Source organism: Balaenoptera musculus, chromosome 16 (genome assembly GCF_009873245.2).
Source record: "Balaenoptera musculus isolate JJ_BM4_2016_0621 chromosome 16, mBalMus1.pri.v3, whole genome shotgun sequence".
In the NCBI taxonomy this organism is placed as follows: Eukaryota; Metazoa; Chordata; class Mammalia; order Artiodactyla; family Balaenopteridae; genus Balaenoptera; species Balaenoptera musculus.
In genome coordinates this window covers 9308234-9327976 of record NC_045800.1, presented here as the reverse complement: position 1 = coordinate 9327976, position 19743 = coordinate 9308234, and the positions used below count along the sequence as shown (strand labels likewise).

The 19743-nt window shown below is 44.4% G+C and overlaps 1 protein-coding gene across 1 annotated transcript in view; it reads left to right on the top strand.

The window, feature by feature from the left end:
• HTRA1 (HtrA serine peptidase 1) overlaps positions 1 to 19743 on the top strand; it is a 56492-nt gene that overhangs the window by 18383 nt on the left and 18366 nt on the right. The window contains exons 2-3 of the mRNA XM_036828738.1: positions 13555 to 13654; positions 14068 to 14272. Of these exons, the coding sequence (XP_036684633.1) occupies positions 13555 to 13654; positions 14068 to 14272 (305 nt within the window). The remainder of the gene's footprint in view (positions 1 to 13554; positions 13655 to 14067; positions 14273 to 19743) is intronic.

Here is a 19743-nt window from a genome sequence, read left to right as displayed (position 1 = left end):
CTTGATGTCCCAGTAATTTTTCATGGCACCCCCTAGGCCAAAAGAAGGATCTGACAGTTCCATTTATCAAGTACTATAATTAGGTCCCAACACCTTAATAAGTTTTTGTGTCCTTGTAACCTATTAGTCATTTGACAAAAAAAAAAAAAAAGAAAGAAAAGAAAAATGATATTTTAATCTCATTATTCAGTAACCACAATTACTTGCAAAATTAATACAAACGATCTTTGCACACCTGTTGGGAGCCACACAGCCTCTCAAATCTTGGAATCAGATTGGACACTGCCACCCCATTTCCAGTTCAACATTGATTTTTTACAGTACTTTCTTTTAATCACAGCGACCACCAGAAATCCAAATTCACAAAATATGGAATCATCAAAAGAATGTAGTGCAATCTGATTTTGAAACCGTGAATTGCCTAGAGCTCGTTCTCAAGGTGTCCAACAGATATCAAGTATCGCTGTGTTTCCCAGAAGACGTGAAATATCCTGTGAGTTTGCTATGGCACTCGGGTGGTTCAGGGCAGAGTGAGAACAAATGCATTAGGACCGGCAAGACTTCTTTCTTCTTGCTTCACCTCTCATCTTTACCTGACATTTTTGCCTTAAAGATGAACGAAACACACACTTTGATGTATTTAAAGCACATGTGCGATTGTGTGCTAAATCTTTTGAGAGAAACACAGATAAAAGTCTGTCCTTTGATTCGTAGTCCCCTCGTGATTTTCATTTTCACTGCAACAAATTTTCTTCAGTGTGATAATGTATGTCAAGTACTTAACTTACTGCCTGGCTTTTTTTCAGTAAACACTTAATAATGGAAGTGTCTGTTACTTCTGATTCTGATAATAATCACTGAAACTTTTCAACACTGTGTGTGTCTCTCTTTCCTCATGTAAGTAAGTTGTTGAAAGTAGTTAAGAAGTATCATCTGTAAAACTCCAGAGATGATGGTTCCAAGGAAGCAGCATTTGTGGAGTTTTGTGCATGACTAGTAGTTTATAAAGGGGAAAGATGAATCATTATTATCTTTGGATGGGAATCTGGCAATTTTAAAACTCATAAAATTATAGGAAATGGCTACTCTTAATGGGTCACTTGTTGTGTTTAAAATTATTAATGATAAATATTTATTAGGGAAATGGAAAGATCTGTCTTTGTAAAATGTTGTGACATCATTCTACTAATCCTAGTTATTCAGAATTTTTCTGTTTAAAATCACGTAGTACGTCATTCAGTTTTCTCTTTTTGAGAATTATTTGATATCCTGGGTTCTTTGCTTTCCACATAAATTTTAGAAATAGCTTATCAATTTCTACAAAAACTCCTGCTGGAGTTTTCACTGGGAGTATGTTGAATCTGTAGATCAATTTTGGGAAAATTGATAGCTTAATAATAAGGAGTCTTCTGACCCACAAGTATGATGTCTCTCTCCATTTATTTAGGTTTTCTTTAATTTATTTCAGCAGTTTTGTAGCTTCCAGTGAACAGGTCTTGCACATATTTTATTCAACATTTTCCTAAGTATTTAATATTTTTGATGGTGTGTTATAATTGATATTTTTTAAAATTTCAGTTTCCAATTGTTTACTGCTAACACATAGAAATACAATTGATTGTGCATATTGACCTGTTATCATGTGATGTTGATAAACTCACTTATTCTAGGTAATATATTTATAGATTCTTTTTCTATGTGGACCCTTATGTCATCTGCAAATAAAGACAGCTTTATGTTCTCCTTTCCAATCTCTATGCCTTTAAATTTCTTTTTCTAATTAATTATTCTGCCTAGGACTTCAATAAAATATTGAATAGAAGTGGTAAGAATAGATGTCCTTGCCTTGTTCTCATTTTTAGAGGGAAAGCATGTAATCTTTCACTGTTAAGTATAATGCTAGTTTTAGGTTTTTTGATGATTCCTTTTATCAAACTGAGGAAATTCTCTTCTATTTCTAGTTTGCTGAGCATTTTTTTATCATGAATGGATGTTCAATTTTGTCAGATCTTTTTTGCGTCTATTGAGATGATCGCTTGGGTTTTCTTTTTTAGTATGTTAATTTGGTGAATTATGCTATTTAGTTTTCAGATGTTACACCAACCTTATTTATCCTTTCCTGGGATAAACCCCACCTGGTCATGATATAGTATCCTTTTTCTTATATTGCTGAATTCTATTTGTTAAAAAATTTAAGAACATTTAGTCTGTGTTCATGCTGGATATTAGTCTATAATTTTCTTTTATTTATTTATTTATTTATTTGAATTTTATTTAATTTATTTTTTTATACTGCAGGTTCTTATTAGTCATCAGTTTTATACACATCAGTGTATACATGTCAATCCCAATCTCCCAATTCATCCCACCACCACCCCCTTCCCCCCGCCGCTTTCCCCCCTTGGCGTCCATACGTTTGTTCTCTACATCTGTGTCTCTATTTCTGTCCTGCAAACCAGTTCATCTGTACCATTTTTCTAGCTTCCACATATATGCATTAATATATGATATTTGTTTTTCTCTTTCTGACTTACTTCACTCTGTATGACATCTCTAGATCCATCCACGTCTCTACAAATGAGCCAATTTCGTTCCTTTTTATGGCTGAGTAATATTCCATTGTATATATGTACCACATCTTCTTTATCCATTCGTCTGTCTATGGGCATTTAGGTTGCTTCCATGACCTGGCTATTGCAAATAGTGCTGCAACGAACATTGGGGTGCATGTGTCTTTTTGAATTATGGTTTTCTCTGGGTATATGCCCAGTAGTGGGATTGCTGGGTCATATGGTAATTCTATTTTTAGGTTTTTAAGGAAACTCCATACTGTTCTCCATAGTGGCTGCATCAATTTACATTCCCACCAACAGTGCAAGAGGGTTCCCTTTTCTCCACACCCTCTCCAGCATTTGTTGTTTGTAGATTTTCTGATGATGCCCATTCTAACTGGTGTGAGGTGATACCTCATTGTAGTTTTGATTTGCATTTCTCTAATAATTAGTGATGTTGAGCAGCTTTTCATGTGCCTCTTGGCCATCTGTATGTCTTCTTTGGAGAAATGTGTATTTAGGTCTTCTGCCCATTTTTGGATTGGGTTGTTTCTTTTTTTAATATTGAGCTGCATGAGCTGTTTATATATTTTGGAGATTAATCCTTTGTTGATTGATTCATTTGCAAATACTTTCTCCCATTCTGAGGGTTGTCTTTTCGTCCTGTTTGTAGTTTCCTTTGCTGTGCAAAAGCTTTTAAGTTTCATTAGGTCCCATTTGTTTATTTTTGTTTTTATTTCCATTACTCCAGGAGGTGGATCAAAAAAGATCTTGCTGTGATTTATGTCAAAGAGTGTTCTTCCTATGTTTTCCTCTAAGAGTTTTATCGTGTCTGGTCTTACATTTAGGTCTCTAATCCATTTTGAGTTTATTTTTGTGTATGGTGCTAGGGAGTGTTCTAATTTCATTCTTTTACATGTAGCTGTCCAGTTTTCCCAGCACCACTTATTGAAGAGACTGTCTTTTCTCCATTGTATATCCTTGCCTCCTTTCTCATAGATTAGTTGACCATAGGTGCGTGTGTTTATCTCTGGGCTTTCTATCCTGTTCCATTCATCTATATTTCTGTTTTTGTGCCAGTACCATATTGTCTTGATTACTGTAGCTTTGTAGTATAGTCTGAAGTCAGGAAGTCTGATTAGTCCAGCTCCGTTTCTTTCCTTCAAGACTGCTTTGGCTCTTCAGGGTCTTTTGTGTCTCCATACAAATTGTGCGATTTTTTGTTCTAGTTCTGTGAAAAATGCCATTGGTAGTTTGATAGGGATTGCATTGTATCTGTAGATTGCTTTGGGTAGTATAGTCATTTTCACAATATTGATTCTTCCAAATCAAGAACATGGTATACCTCTCCATCTGTTTGTATCATCTTTAATTTCTTTCATCAGTGTCTTATAGTTTTCTGCATACAGGTCTTTTGTCTCCCTAGGTAGGTTTATTCCTAGATATTTTATTCTTTTTGTTGCAATGGTAAATGGGAGTGTTTCCTTAATTTCTCTTTCAGATTTTTCATCATTAGTGTATAACAATGTAAGAGATTTCTGTGCATTAATTATGTATCCTGCAACTTTCCCAAATTCATTGATTAACTCTAGTAGTTTTCTGCTGGCATCTTTAGGATTCTCTATGTATAGTATCATGTCACCTGCAAACAGTGACACTTTTACTTCTTCTTTTCCAATTTGTATTCCTTTTACTTCTTTTTCTTCTCTGATTGCCGTGGCTAGGACTTCCAAAACTATGTTGAATAATAGTGGCGAGAGTGGCCATCCTTGTCTTTTTCCTGATCTTAGAGGAAATGCTTTCAGCTTTTCACCATTGAGAATGATGTTTGCTGTGGGTTTGTCGTATATGGCCTTTATTATGTTGAGGTAGGTTCCCTCTATGCCCACTTTCTGGAGACTTTTTATCATAAATTGGTGTTGAATTCCGTCAAAAGCTTTTTCTGCATCTATTGAGATGGTCATATGGTTTTTCTTCTTCAATTTGTTAATATGGTGTATCACATCGATTGATTTGCGTATATTGAAGAATCCTTGCATCCCTGGGATAAATCCCACTTGATCGTGGTGTATGATCCTTTTAATGTGTTGTTGGATTCTGTTTGCTAGTATTTTGTTGAGGATTTTTGCATCTATATTCATCAGTGATATTGGTCTGTAATTTTCTTTTTTTGTAGTATATCTGCCTGGTTTTGGTATCAGGGTGATGGTGACCTCATAGAATGAGTTTGGGAGTGTTTCTTCTTCTGCAATTTTTTGGAAGAGTTTGAGAAGGATGGTTGTTAGCTCTTCTCTAAATGTTTGATAGAATTCACCTGTGAAGCCATCTGGTGCTGGCTTCACAGGTGAAGTTTCAATTTCATTACTTGTGATTAGTCTGTTCATATTTTCTATTTCTTCCTGGTTCAGTCTTGGAAGGTTATACTTTTCTAAGAATTTGTCCATTTCTTCTAGGTTGTCCATTTTATTGGCATAGAGTTGCTTGTAGTAGTCTCTTAGGATGCTTTGTATTTCTGAGGTGTGTGTTGTAACTTTTCTCTTTTTCATTTCTAATTTTATTGATTTGAGTCCTCTCCCTCTTTTTCTTGATGAGTCTGGCTAATGGTTTATCAGTTTTGTTTATCTTCTCAAAGAACCAGTTTTTAGTTTTATTGATCTTTGCTATTGTTTTCTTTGTTTCTATTTCATTTATTTCTGCTCTGATCTTTATGATTTCTTTCCTTCTACTAACTTTGGGTTTTGTTTGTTCTTCTTTCTCTAGCTCCTTTAGGTGTAAGGTTAGATTGTTTGAGATGTTTGTTGTTTCTTTTTTTTTGTTGTTTCTTGAGGTAGGATTGTATTGCTATAAAGTTCTGTCGTAGAACTGCTTTTGCTGCATCCCATAGGTTTTGGATCATCGTGTTTTCATTGTCATTTGTCTCTAGGTAGTGTTTGATTTCCTCTTTGATTTCTTCAGTGATGTCTTGGTTATTTAGTAACGTATTGTTTAGCCTCCATGTGTTTGTGTTTTTTACATTTTTTCCCTGTAATTGATTTCTAATCTCATAGTGTTGCGGTCAGAAAAGATGCTTGATATGATTTCAATTTTCTTAAATTTACTGAGGCTTGATTTGTGACCGAAGATGTGATCTATCCTGGAGAATGTTCTGTGCACACTTAAGAAGAAAGTGTAATCTGCTGTTTCTGGATGGAATGTCCTATAAATATCAATTAAATCTGTCTGGTCTGTTGTGTCATTTAAAGCTTGTGGTTCCTTATTAATTTTCTGTTTGGATGATCTGTCCATTGGTGTAAGTGAGGTGTTAACGTCCCCCACTATTATTGTGTTAACTGTCGATTTCCTCTTGTATAGCTGTTAGCAGTTGCCTTATGTATTGAGGTGCTCCTATGTTGGGTGCATATATATTTATAATTGTCATATCTTCTTCTTGGATTGATCCCTTGATCATTATGTAGTGTCCTTCCTTGTCTCTTGTAACATTCTTTATTTTAAAGTCTATTTTATCTGATATGAGTATTGCTACTCCAGCTTTCTTTTGATTTCCATTTTCATGGAATATCTTTTTCCATCCCCTCACTTTCAGTCTGTATGTGACCCTAGGTCTGAAGTGGGTCTCTTGTAGACAGCATATATATGGGTCTTGTTTCTGTATCCATTCAGCGAGCCTGTGTCTTTTGGTTGGAGCATTTAATCTGTTCACTTTTAAGGTAATTATCGATATGTATGTTCCTATGACCATTTTCTTAATTGTTTTGGGTTTGTTTTTGTAGGTCCTTTTCTTCTCTTGTGTTTCCCACTTAGAGAAGTTCCTTTAGTATTTGTTGTAGAGCTGGTTTGGTGGTGCTGAATTCTCTTAGCTTTTGCTTGTCTGTAAAGCTTTTGATTTCTCCATCGAATCTGAATGAGATCCTTGCCAGGTAGAGTAATCTTGGTTGTAGGTTCTTCCCTTTCATCACTTTGAACATGTCATGCCACTCCCTTCTGGCTTGTAGAGTTTCTGCTGAGAAATCAGCTGTTAACCGTATGGGAGTTCCCTTGTATGTTAGTTGTTGTTTTTCCTTTGCCGCTTTCAATAATTTTTCTTTGTCTTTAAGTTTTGCCAATTTGATTACTATGTGTCTCGGCATGTTTCTCCTTGGGTTTATCCTGTATGGGACCCTCTGTGCTTCCTGGACTTGGGTGGCTATTTCCTTTCCCATGTTAGGGAAGTTTTCGACTATAATCTCTTCAAATATTTTCTTGGGTCCTTTCTCTCTCTCTTCTCCTTCTGGGACCCCTATAATGCGAATGTTGTTGTTTAATGTTGTCCTAGAGGTCTCTTAGGCTGTCTTCATTTCTTTTCATTCTTTTTTCTTTATTCTGTTCTGCGGCAGTGAATTCCACCATTCTGTCTTCCAGGTCACTTATCCATTCTTCTGCCTCGGTTATTCTGCTATTGATTCCTTCTAGTGTATTTTTCATTTCAGTTATTGTATTGTTCATCTCTGTTTGTTTGTTCTTTAAATATTCTAGGTCTCTGTTAAACATTTCTTTCATCTTCTCAATCTTTGCCTTCATTCTTTTTCCGAGGTCCTGGATCATCTTCACTATCATTTTTCTGAATTCTTTTTCTGGAAGGTTGCCTATCTCCAGTTCATTTAGTTGTTTTTCTGGGCTTCTGTCTTGTTCCTTCATCTGGTACATAGCCCTCTGCGTTTTCATCTTGTCTATCTTTCTGTGAATGTGGTTTTTGTTCCACAGGCTGCAGGGTTGTAGTTCTTCTTGCTTCTGCTGTCTGCCCTCTGGTGGATGAGGCTATCTAAGAGGCTTGTGCAAGTTTCCTGATGGGAGGGACTGGTGGTGGGTAGAGCTGGCTGTTGCTCTGGTGGGCAGGGCTCAGTAAAACTTTAATCTGCTTGTCTGCTGATGGGTGGGGCTGGGTTCCCTCCCTGTTGGTTGTTTGGCCTGAGGCGACCCAGCACTGGAGCCTACCTGGTCTTTGGTGGGGCTAATGGCGGACTCTGGGAGGGCTCACGCCAAGGAGTACTTCCCAGAACTTCTGCTGCCAGTGTCCTTGTCCTCACGGTGAGCCATAGGCACCCCCCGCCTCTGCAGGAGACCCTCCAACACTAGCAGGTAGGTCTGGTTCAGTCTTCTATGGGGTCACTGCTCCTTCCCCTGGGTCCCGATGCGCACACTACTTTGTGTGTGCCCTCGAAGAATGGAGTCTCTGTTTCCCCCAGTCCTGTTGAAGTCCTGCAATCAACTCCCGCTAGCCTTCAAAGTCTGATTCTCTGGGAATTCCTCCTCCCGTTGCCAGACCCCCAGGTTGGGAAGCCTGACGTGGGGCTCAGAACCTTCACTCCAGTGGGTGGACTTCTGTGGTATAAGTGTTCTCCAGTTTGTGAGTCACCCACCCAGCAGTTTCTGGATTTGATTTTATTGTGATTGTGCCCCTTCCTACCGTCTCATTGTGGCTTCTCCTTTGTCTTTGGATGTGGGGTATCTTTTTTGGTGAGTTCCAGTGTCTTCCTGTCGATGATTGTTCAGCAGTTAGTTGTGATTCCGGTGCTCTCGCAAGAGGGAGTGAGAGTACGTCCTTCTACTCCGCCATCTTGAACCAAATCCTCTTTTTTTTTAAATTAGAAAAGACATTTCGTTTGGCCACATGGCATGTGGGATCTTAGTTCCCCGACCAGGGACTGAACCTTTGTTCCCTGCGTTGGAAGCACGGAGTCTTAACCACTGGACCACCAGGGAAGTGCAGTCTATAATTTTCTTATAATATTTTTGTCTGGCTTTTATATTAGGGTAATGCTGAGTTCATAAAATAAGTTGCGCAGTGTTTACCTTCTTTTTTGAAGAAAGTTTGTGAAGTATTAGTATTGCTTCTTTCTTAAATGTTTGGTAGAATTCGCCAGTGAAGCTGTATGGGCCTGACATTTTCTTTCTGGGAAGGTTTTTAACTACAAATACAACTTCTTTAATAGATATAGGATTATTTGGATTATCAATATCTTCTTCAGTGAGCATTGATAAATTATGTCTTAAAAGAAATCTGTCCATTTTATCTAAGCTGTAGAATTTATGTGCATACATTTGTTCATGATACTTCCTTATCATGCTTTTATTGTCTGTAGGATCTGTATTGATGCTCCCTCTTTGATTCCCTATGTTAGCCATTTTTGTCTTTTCTCTTTTTTTCATTAATCAGGAATGTAGAAAATACCTTACTTTCATGTTTCTGAATTCTGAATTGCCATCTTTCTGTAAATGGCAGGCTGTTACTGAATGCCAGCCAATTCCGGCTTTCTGTATGATAATGGAGTAGCTAGAAGGGCCATGTCTCGACCCTGCTTGAGACTCCCCATCCTCATTACCTTCTGCCACATCAGTTCTGGCATAATTAAACAAGGCCCTCACTTCATAGAGGGAGTTATATTCGTCTTCTTCTGGTGAGGTTGGTTACTCCATGGGAATTTGAGAGTGCAGCTGGGCTTCAGTTCAGGCTAGACTATTCTGCTGACGCAGTCCCTGTCTCCCAGTGGCTGCAGGCTGCTCTTGTAAGCTGGGGAACAGAGGTGCATGTCAAAGCCAGAAAAACTGGCTTACCGCACACCTTCCCCTCGATCTCTGCCTCTGCACTGGTGGCCACGATGGCCCTGTTAGGAGGAGCCTCTAAGACATACACAAATTTGCCAAGGTGCGGAGAGTGGTTCTCTGGACACTTTCACTGCTCCCTTTACTCCTCTGCTGCGCCACTGAGGTAAGTGGTGCTCACACCTGTCCAGAACTGCCTACTGAGCGGCACTTCCACCAGTTCTCTTGTTTTTTTATTTTTAAACTATGCCATAACTTGGCCAAGCACTTCATCATATACGGTAGCTCATAAAATCAGCATCAGAAACACATGGAGGTAGATGTTACTATCATCACATTTTATGGACAAGGGGAGAAGACTTGGAGGAGTAAGGTGACATACTAAGGTCACATAGCCAGTAAGTCCCGTGCCAAGTGTCACACTCTGATCCTTCTGAGACCAGAGCCTGTGCTCTTACCTGTCCTCCCCATGCTGAGTGGCCTGGATGGCCCAGCCTTCCATCTGTCTGCATCACTCGGAGAGTGGGCTGTGGCAGAGCCAGCCTAGGTCCATCTCTGGAATTCTCTACCCGAGTTGACTCCTCTGGAAGGAAGATAGTTGACCCGCAGTTGAAATCACAGCAGATGGGGCCAGCCAGGGTTTCTAAAGACCATGAGGCAGCAGCAGCTTCCTTTAGCTTGATGGACAACCTTTTAAATGGAGCAGGACCCTAGCATTGAGCCAAGCTCTCTTAGCAACACTTTTATTCCTCATTCTGAAATTGCATTTGGAGAAGACAAACACTTCTTTGGTTTGACGTTTTGCCCATCTTTGGACTATTAGTTGATAGTTCCTTCAGTTCAGTTGTTTCTGCTCTATTTATTTCTCCCATTGACACAGACCCACCAATGATAATAGAGGTCACCCGTTGCTTTTTCATCTAAGCTGCACAATTAAGGCTTGTCACTTGGGCTTTTCAGTATGGTCTGTGCTCCCACTGTTCCTCCTTTCTGTTTATTCATCTGCAGAATTAGGGGAGTCCTGTGCCCAATCTCAGATTCCACAATCTCCTTATCTTGCTGTAGCATGTTGGAGTGAGGGGGAGAGACAGGGATTAGATCATAGAATGTTGGAGCTGGAACAGACTTCACAGCTCATTCTAGAGGTAGTTGGCCCCATTTTACAGACAGGGAAATGGAGACCACCCAGCAGACTGCAGATGGAACCTGGGCCTTCTAGTGTCCAGGCCAGCGTCCTTCCTGCTCTCCCACATTGCTGTCCCAGGTGGACAGACCCTGGAGCCACTTTCTCTAGTGTGTGTGAGGAAGCAACTGCTTCTTGTTTTAGCTGGAAAAACCCATGCTCACTTTCATTCCTGTTGTGAGCAGATTCTCCCAGGCTTATGTGGGAAGTAGAAAGAGGAAGCGAGTGAATGATTTTTAGTGGCAAGACTCTAGTAATCGTCTTTCTTTTGAGGGTCTCAGAATCTCCACACTTCCCTGGGGGTTGCTGGCCTTGTTGGAGTTAAGCCTCCTTTTGGCCTTTCCCAGGGAGCTAGTCCGAGGGAGCCCAGATGCATTTGTTTACAGTTGTCTCTGGGTGATGTTCACCAGGTTCTGTGTTGGGAAGGAATGTTCCGATCCCCTTATTTATATCTCCTGTTGGAGAATGCAGGGAGGCACACCAGTTAAATAACCACTACCTGGAATCCTGGAAGGGCAGCAGATGTGTTATGTGGAAAAGTTGTAGGTTTGCTCAGATTTTTCTGTTATTTATACACTCTGTGAAGAAAATTTAGTGTCTCTAGAGAAGTCATTTATAGTCTCTGAGTCTCAGTGTCTCTAAATATAATATGGGAACAATATCTGATTTTCCTCTTCCACAGGAAGGGTACCATAAAGAAGGCTTTTCTTTTTTTTTTTTAATAAATTTATTTACTTATTTTTGGTTGTGTTGGGTCTTTGTTGCCGCCTGCTGGCTTTCTCTAATTGTGGTGAGCAGGGGCTACTCTTTGCTGTGGTGTGCAGGCTTCTCATTGTGGTGGCTCCTCTTGTTGTGGAGCGCAGGCACTAGGCACACAGGCTCAGTAGTTGTGGCACACGGGCTTCAGTAGTTGTGGCGCACGGGCTTAGTTGCTCTGCGGCATGTGGGATCTTCCCGGACCAGGGCTCGAATCCATGTCCCCTGCACTGGCAGGCAGATTCTTAACCACTGCACCACCAGAGAAGCCCCAGGAAGGCTTTTCCAATGATACCATATGAAAGGATTCTGAAAGCAAAAATAATAAAAATGATGCTACCATAAATTTGTTGAATTAGTTAATCTTGCTTAGTAGTTGCAGATCTTTTTCTGCACCTTACAAAAATCAAGCTACGCAAAAAGAGAGCAGATTCCAGCGCTGAAATAAAGCAGCTCAGAGCCCAGTAGCCGTGACAGAGAGGGGCCCTTTGTTCATTGATGGTCTCTCACTTCCAAGAAGGAAAGCTTGGGAGAGGCAGGCTGGTACCCGGGATGTCCCTGTGCCCAGGGGTATTGAGCTGGGGAACTGAGGTTCCTGGTGGGGACACACAGCCCAGTCTGTACAGATGCTGCGGTGCCACTGGGGGCGCCTGTGGACATGCAGCTCTGAGAGCCACAGAAGACTTGAGAATGTCACAGCTTTCATAGCCCGGCACCTGGAGAACGGCTATACCCCTGGCACAGAGGGGGGTGTGTGTGTGTGTATGAGTGTATGTATCTGTGTATACGAGTGTAGCTGTGTGAATGTATGTATGTGTGTGAGTGTAAGAGCGTGTGTGTATACAAACGTGTTTTGGTGAGAGTCAGAGTCTGTATGTAAGAGCGTGTGTGCATGCGTATGTGCGTATGTGTGTGGATGTGTTTATGTGTGTGTACATGTGAGTATATGTATATGTGTGTACGATCATGAGTGTGAGAGTGTGTGTGAGCATATATTCATGAGTGTGTAAGTGTAGGTGTGGGCGTGTGTGTGTGTGTGTGTGTGTGTGCGTGTGTGTGTTGGGGACACAGGCCCTTTGGTTAGCGAGGGGCAGTTTTGCAGGCCTCCTTGCGAATCCCCCTGTGTGAATGGTGAGGGAGGTGGACCAGTGCTGCTCAGACCATCTGTGGTGAAGGGTCAGGGTTCTTTTCCTTTTATTTCCTACTCATCATGGATCAGTACTTTTGTAAAATACGCTAAAAATGAATTACTACCAAAATATAGTTTAAAAAGACACAAAATATCAGCCCCAATTTAAAATTTTTAGATGCAAGAGGCATAAGATTTCTCCGTCAAATTTCTCTGAAGGTTTCTGGAAGCTCCCTGTGAGTTCCTGCATGGGGCCAGGTGGCAGCGGGGCTGGCAGAGCTGCTGGGTGCAGCCCTGTGCTCGACCCACGGGCCGAGGCGGAGAGGAGGGAAAGGAAGGGGTGCGGGGGTTCTTGGCTGCGGACTGGCCTGGAGCCCCTCTGCTGTTCAAGCAGAGAGACTTGTTCAGGGGTATCAGCAGGTGGTACGGGTTTGGGGTCAGAGCAAGAGACTCAGGCTGCCTCTGCCAACCGTGTGCCCGCAGAATGGGGGCTCCCAGTCCCTGAGTCTCCAGGAGCTCATTTCTGAGTCAGATGCCATGGGTGTGCACATCGGGCTGGTGGTAACTAACTTTTTGCCTTGCTGGGAGACCTACAGACCTACAGTCAGATTTGTGATTGATAGCTTTGTCTGAAAGGAGCTTTGCAAATGCCCACCATACGGGGGTTCCCTAATTACAGTGCATATGTTTATAGAGAGAATTATGGTCATTCGATTTTCTCTTTTGTTTTCCCAACAGAGTCAAGGCATCTCTTGTGTCTTTTGGCCTGGGATGTCCTGGGGTCGGGGAAATGGAGTGAGTGCTTAAGATGTGGTGGGAAGCTGCTCTGGGGACAGACAGCGGGAAAGACACCATCTGTGCCTTTGCCTTAATGCTTTTTCATAGTAGCCTTTTAAATCTGTAACATTTGATGGGCATCTTGTCAAAAGCAGCCTCAGCCCTCCCCTCGACAGTGGCGGTGTGCTGAGAAGGGCGGCTGTGTGGTGCTGCGGGAGTTGGGGAAGGGACACTGGTGGACGGTGCCGTGTCAAGGTGACCCTCGGGCGACCAACTCTTTGGAATAATGTAGGAGGCCCGTGTATCTGCTGGTGCCTCTGGTTCAACATTTTCGAGGTGAAACTATTGAGAGCAAGGAAGCCAAGCCAAGAGGTCATCTTTGGTGGGTTTTGCCGTCTTATCTGAGTGGGTATTTCCTCAAGAGCCAGAAAGATCTTTGCAACTGAGCCCAGTTGCAAAGGGCTCTTGTCCTCACCCTCCTTCAGGTTTTTTGGCTCGTCTAACCTATATCTTTCTCCAGGTGACCACAGCACAGAGCACAGCATCTTTAAGTGTCATGTCTTTGTTTCTGTTCTCAGGGCAGGAAGATCCCAACAGTTTGCGCCATAAATACAACTTTATTGCCGATGTGGTGGAGAAGATTGCTCCTGCTGTGGTTCACATCGAACTGTTTCGCAAGTAAAGAGAGCCTTCCTTTTGTTCCACGGCCTCTGAAGCTCCCACCGAAACCGCTGCCATTAGCAAAACATCAGAGCTATTTAAAGTGTCACTGAATATAGTCCTACAGGAAGATAAGCATTTCTCCCTTGGGATGTTTTCCTGTTTGACTACTTAAATCTACATTCTTGACCCTTCTAGATGTTTTAAGAACCTCTGGTTCTGAAGAGATTCCCTAAGAATATTTTCTAAGTGGAATGTTTGGATGCGTATAGAAGTCAGTCTAACGTTCCATTTTTTAAAGTTAAATAAAGCCAGTGTGTCAAGTAACAATTGCTAGATGCATGCTGCTGTTACAGAATCAGTTCATCAGTGTGTCTCAGAGCTGATCTGAAGATGTTTCAGCCTTAACCAGGTACTTTTTTTGGTTCTAGGCTTCCTTTTTCTAAGAGGGAAGTGCCAGTGGCCAGTGGGTCTGGGTTTATCGTGTCCGAAGATGGACTGATTGTGACAAACGCCCACGTGGTGACCAACAAGCACCGAGTCAAAGTTGAGCTGAAGAATGGCGCCACACATGAGGCCAAAATCAAAGATGTGGATGAGAAGGCCGACATTGCACTTATTAAAATTGACCACGAGGTAAGTGTGTTCCCCACCTGCAGGACCAAATTCTCAGGTGCCTTGACTGACATTTGGCTAAATCTGGAGAGGTCAGAAGGCACCAGAACTCCCTGATTTCATGAGATTCTGAAGCGGGACCAAACCAGTCAAGTCTGGTCCAAAGGAGAACATTTAGGAGATGCTGAGTGTGACCTGGGGTGGGGGAGGGGAGGGAGCTCATGGAAGCTTCTTTAATAAGCAGGCTATCAGGTGAGAGTTTTAACAGTAGTGTTTTTAATTTTTATAAAAGAAAGCAATAGGTTTATAAAGAAATTAGTAGGTAAGCAGTGAAAATTGAGTTTCCCTCCCATTCTTACCCCTGAGGCAACTGTGGCTACAGATTTCTGTTCATGTGTGCACTCATCACGTATAGAGAATTTACTGGGTTTTGAAGTTAGCCATCATTAGCATGTGAACAGCCACTCTGAAAACAAACCAAGTCTCCCAAATTGGGTTTTTGCAGAGTTACTAGGTGTGTTTTAAAACAATACTCCACACAAAAAAGTTTTGGAAACCGTGAATTAAAACAAAGCTAATGGATTTCGTCCTCATAGCACTTCTCAGAGCTTTCAATATGCTAACGTGCATATGACTCTCCTACAAAAGGGTGTGTACTCTAAACTACAATTTTCTGAGTGTAGATTTTTTTTTTTTTTAAACTGAGACACGAAGAGCTCAGTTTGGGAAAAGGTTTGCTTTCTTTTGAAATATTCTCCATGTAGGCATTTTTGTTCTGTTGATTTGTGTAGCAGAGTCTTCATACCTGAACTTAAATCCAATTTTTTTAGACCATCAGCAATTCCCACTCTTTGGTACGTTAGTGATGGAGGTTTGTTTTGCTATGTGGCAGGTGCCTAGAGAGATGGTGTTTTCTGGTTTCTCCATGCCCTTGTCATTTTCCAGACTTCATCTGGAAAGAAGAATCAGGCTAGGCTGGAATCTTATTTCTGGCCCAGGAAAAGATCATAGACCAAGAGCCAGGAGGGATCTTCTTCTCCGGCTCTCTGTACATTTTACTTGATCCGAGCTGTGAAGTCAGACCCAGGTGGTACAGCATAGGCTGTTTATGTTTGTGTTGTTGATTGGGACAGAAACAGGCTCTGTGCCTGGTGTAGGTAACTAGGTAACTGGCCTTTAGCGAGGTCTCAATTGCGTATTATTTCTGTTAGGTTACCGTGGAATTTCTGTAACAACTAATCTTTCAAAATGTGTTTATCGGTCACAGTATAATCATAATAACTTCTACTTGATAAGCTCCAAAGCTGGACCAGGCTCTGCTTTCATTTGTAACTTTCACTTAATCTGCACGATAGCTGTATTATTGCCATTTTATAGAGGAAGAAACAGGGATTCAGAGAGCTTAAGTCACCTGCCTGAGGCCACACATCTAATGCTGTGGTGAAGTTATAGCCTCTGAAGCCGGCCAGGCTCCCCAAGTGCCCAAGCCTGTGACCGTTATGGGAGGGATGCAGCCCGGCCTTTTGGTGTGATGGGCTGACTCAACTTTAAATAGCCCGCTGGGAGCCTGGCGCACCCCGGTTTAGGTTCACACTGCTTGACAGGTGTCCAGGATGTGGTAGTCTCACCGGAAGGAAGCGACCAGAATAGCATATCCTGTGGCCACACGCGGGACTTCTCAGCTCCACCGAGCCCTGGGGAAGCAGCCAACCTTGTGGGCTGTCTGCAGGCAGGGCGCTGGTCTGGACGCTGCGTGAGCTGCCCCCGCGGGCTAACTTCATGTTTGGCACGCGTGGGTGCATCCCATGCAGCTGCTCTGGCCGGGGGATATTCTTTTCAGCTTTTGAGCCAAGGTGGCGAGTGTATTCTTCTGTCATCCCTGGCATGTCCCGGCAGGCTGTGAACCATCTCGACAGACCAGCTTTGTAAGGTGTTTCTGACCTGGCTCTTGCTGTTCCCGGGAGGCTAGCCTTCCTGCCAGCAGCACGCTATTTGAGATGCGTTTCTAGCCCAAGAAAAAGGAGCTTGAAAATTTAAAGTCGAACTAACGTGGCCTTTCAAAATGGAATCGGAAATGAGAGGATATTAAATTGCAGACGCCCACACAAGAGACTGGTTTCCACTGACTAAACTATTTTTTTTTTTGCTGGTAGTAGTTGGAAGTGGGGAGAGTAAAAACATCTCTTCCAGCTCTTTCCATTTTGTTCCCTTAGTTTAATGATTGATTATTTAGGAGAGGGGGCCGGGGACTGGCTTGAAATGAGGCTCAGTTTGGAAGGAGCCTCTCACCTGGGTGAATACAGATGTGCCCGAGCACATGATAAACGTGCCGGCCGCGCTGGGGCTTGAGGTGAGCTTGCCTCGCGCTGTGTCACCTCAGCAGCAAGAAACAGGGCAGGAAATCTCAGAGGAGGCAGAACAGAACCAACAAAAATTGGACTTGAGGATCGAAGTCATTCCGAATGGTGCTTGCCATGTGAAGTCAAGGCCCAGCCTCCCCAGGGCCATTTGCTAATAACCCAGTGGAACAGGTGTGACCGCCCCCCGCATACACGGGCCCAATGGTTAAGTTGGTCCCTTATAATCTGGGCCCATTTCTTCCCCGCAGCACCAGGATTTCACTTGAAGGGCTCTCCATTACTTAAACAGCCATCCTCCTTCCTGAGCGTGCTATTCTTGCCACTTTTAATGAATGGAAATTACCATGGACATCTGTTGTCACTGCCCACTTCTCACCCACCCCGTTCCCCCTTCTTCTGGGAGCAGAGGCCAGCATCTCCCTCGGGGTCCATTTCTCCCGCACTGGCAAGTCTTGGGGGGGCCACCAGTCATGGCACCCCACCCTCCGGGGCCAGGTGGACACAGGACCCATCAGACCGAGCAGATCTTCAGCTTGGAGCAGCAGCTGGATGCCACCCACAGAAAAACAACATGGGGGAAGCTGGTGTAGCCTCTGCTGCCGGGACCCCGCTGCCCTCTGAGTTCCTGCCCTTTCTGAGCCTGATCTGCCTCCTTTCCCTTCCATTTTGCAAGCCCCACCTCGCATCTTCCGTCCACCTGCCTCGGCTTGAAGTTGCCAGAGACGTTTCTGGGCTTGCGACCAAAGGAATTTTTGCTTCTCACTGCTGAGCAGACACATATGCACTCACTTTCCCCGCTGAGATTTGAGCCGGGGAGAACCTTTGGAAGAAAGCTCACTGAGCAGAGCGGCTGCCTTACCCTGGTCTGCTGCTCCCACCAAGCTGGAGAAGGAGGCTCTCCCCCTGCAGGCCTATCCCCTCCAGCCACAGCCGGCCCGGGCATCTCTTTCTGGGCTTCTGTCCTAGGATTTGCAGCTCCCCTTTCCTCAGGACCATGGCTGGGACCAGCGTTCGTCAGGGGAGGGGATGCCAGCTGCAGGAAGGAAGGACAGCGTGCATGCAAACGGTTTAATAGAAAGCAGCTTTGAGGGCAGACTAGTTCAGCCTTACATAAAAACGGTTTCCAAATGTGCTGAACATGACACCGGCCGTGTTTGCAGAACATTTAAAAATTTTCTCCAAAGGCAGCATTTTGTCTCTGCAGTTTTTTTGCTGAGTAGTTCAGGGAGAGAGAGAGAGAGAGAGAGAGAGAGAGAGAAATATTTGGTTTCTTTAGGCCAGAGTGCAGGACAGAAATCCTGGGGATATACTGAAGAAGGTGAGAGAGGAAAGTTACTTTTGTCCCAGCTGCTTTTCCGCTGTGTTGATTAGAAAACAGGCAGGAGAAGATCATCTGTCCTCCCGCCTTGATGATTGCAACTTTCAGATCGGGTCCTGTCTGCCCTGTGTAAACCCCTTCACACGCTCTCTGTTCTTACAGAGAGATCGTAACTGCTTACAGGGCCTTGGAGGGCCACCCAGCCTGACGGGCGCCCCACTTTACCCCGCACTCCTCCCTCTGCCCCTCCCCCTCTCTGCTGCCCACCCCCCCCCCCGCCCCCCATGCAGGGCTGTTCTCCTGGGGCCTTGGCCTTCCCTCCCTGGGGTGTCCCCATCCAGCTCCTCCATAGGTGACCTTCCTTGTCCTTCAGGCCTTGGGTTAAATTCTGCCTCTGCCCCAGACGGCCCTTCCCTGACCCCCTACCCCGGGGAGCGCCCCATGTCCCAACCTCCCCTCGTCACTCTGGGGATGCAGAACCCCGGAGGTGGTCACATCTCATCATTCATTTTTCCCTTCTCGCCTCCTCATCGTAACTCACAATTGTCTTACTTCCTTGTGGATTTCAGTTTCTCTCTGCTGCTGGAGTGTGAGGGGCACACCTGTCTTAGTCACTTGTGAGGAGGTAGAGGCTCAACGGCAGTGTCCTGGGTATGAATCGCAAGCCCTCCGCTCAGCAGCAGGCAAGGCCGGCTGCCCTGAGGGCTGGGGGAGCAGGAAGGCACCGGGTCTCCTGCGCTGGTCCGCTGCCCCCTTTCCGGCGAGGAGGTGACCACGCAGCAGGCTGGTCGCAGAGCGGCAGCGCCCAGAGTCCGAGGCCAGTTCTCATCTGATCCCAACGGCTGCCTGGGGTTTGGACGGCGTGTTGCTTTGCTGGGGCCCCCGTCGCTCTGCGGTATTTGGTAACTCAGAGCCCTGGTGAGGTGGTGAGTTTTCCTGTGGGCGCTTTTCCCTGACGCCAACACCCAGGGGAATATTTGGAAGCAAGCTGGTCGAGGCTTGTGAGGTGGTTTTCTTCCCTCACTCCCAGACCTGCATCCGTCCTTGGCCACCTTTGGGCCAGATGCCACCTATGGCCCTGTTTGAAGTGGCTGAAGAGTGACACCCCTGGGCACGGGGGCTGCTTTGTGGGCAGAGGGTCCTTTTCCTGCTGAGCTGGCTCTGGTCTCTCCGGGCCTGTCTCCTGGAACGTGGCCTGCTTGCAGTGGATCTGCCCCGACTTCTCTGAGTGAGGAGGGTCCAGGTGGCCTGGGGACGATGGTGGGGGAGGGGAGTGGCGGGTGCCGGGTGTGACTCATGCCCCTCTACTCCCCCACCCTGCGCCCAGCCTTCAGCCAGTTCCCCTCAGACAACCTGATTGTCAGAAGGCGCTGACTCAGCCGCCTGAGCTTGTCCAAAAGTGAATCAGATAACACAGAGCCTGTGCTGGACCAGCTCCCCATCTTCTGGAGTCTGTCACTCATCCTTGTAAAGTAACCAAGAGCTGGAATGCTGCTTGCCCTACCATAGTTACCCTCGTATTTTGCTTCTGTGTTTTTCCATTTGCATTCTTTTCCCCACTCCCTCCGTCCTGGTCGTTTTGTGGTCTCTCCTCTTTTTCTCCCTGAACTGAGAGGCCTGCATTGCATTCGTTAAAGAGGCCCCAGATCCTGTCGCTGTAACGAGGCTTCTGTTACTGTATTGATTTTTACCACTTTTAGGGGGATGCAAATCACTATTGCATTAGGTGATGTCAATCCAGAGGCTGGCGTGGAAGCCGGCGTTTTTGCTCTGGGCCAGCCTTTGTCCAGAGGCTCATGGGGACGAGGCTTCTC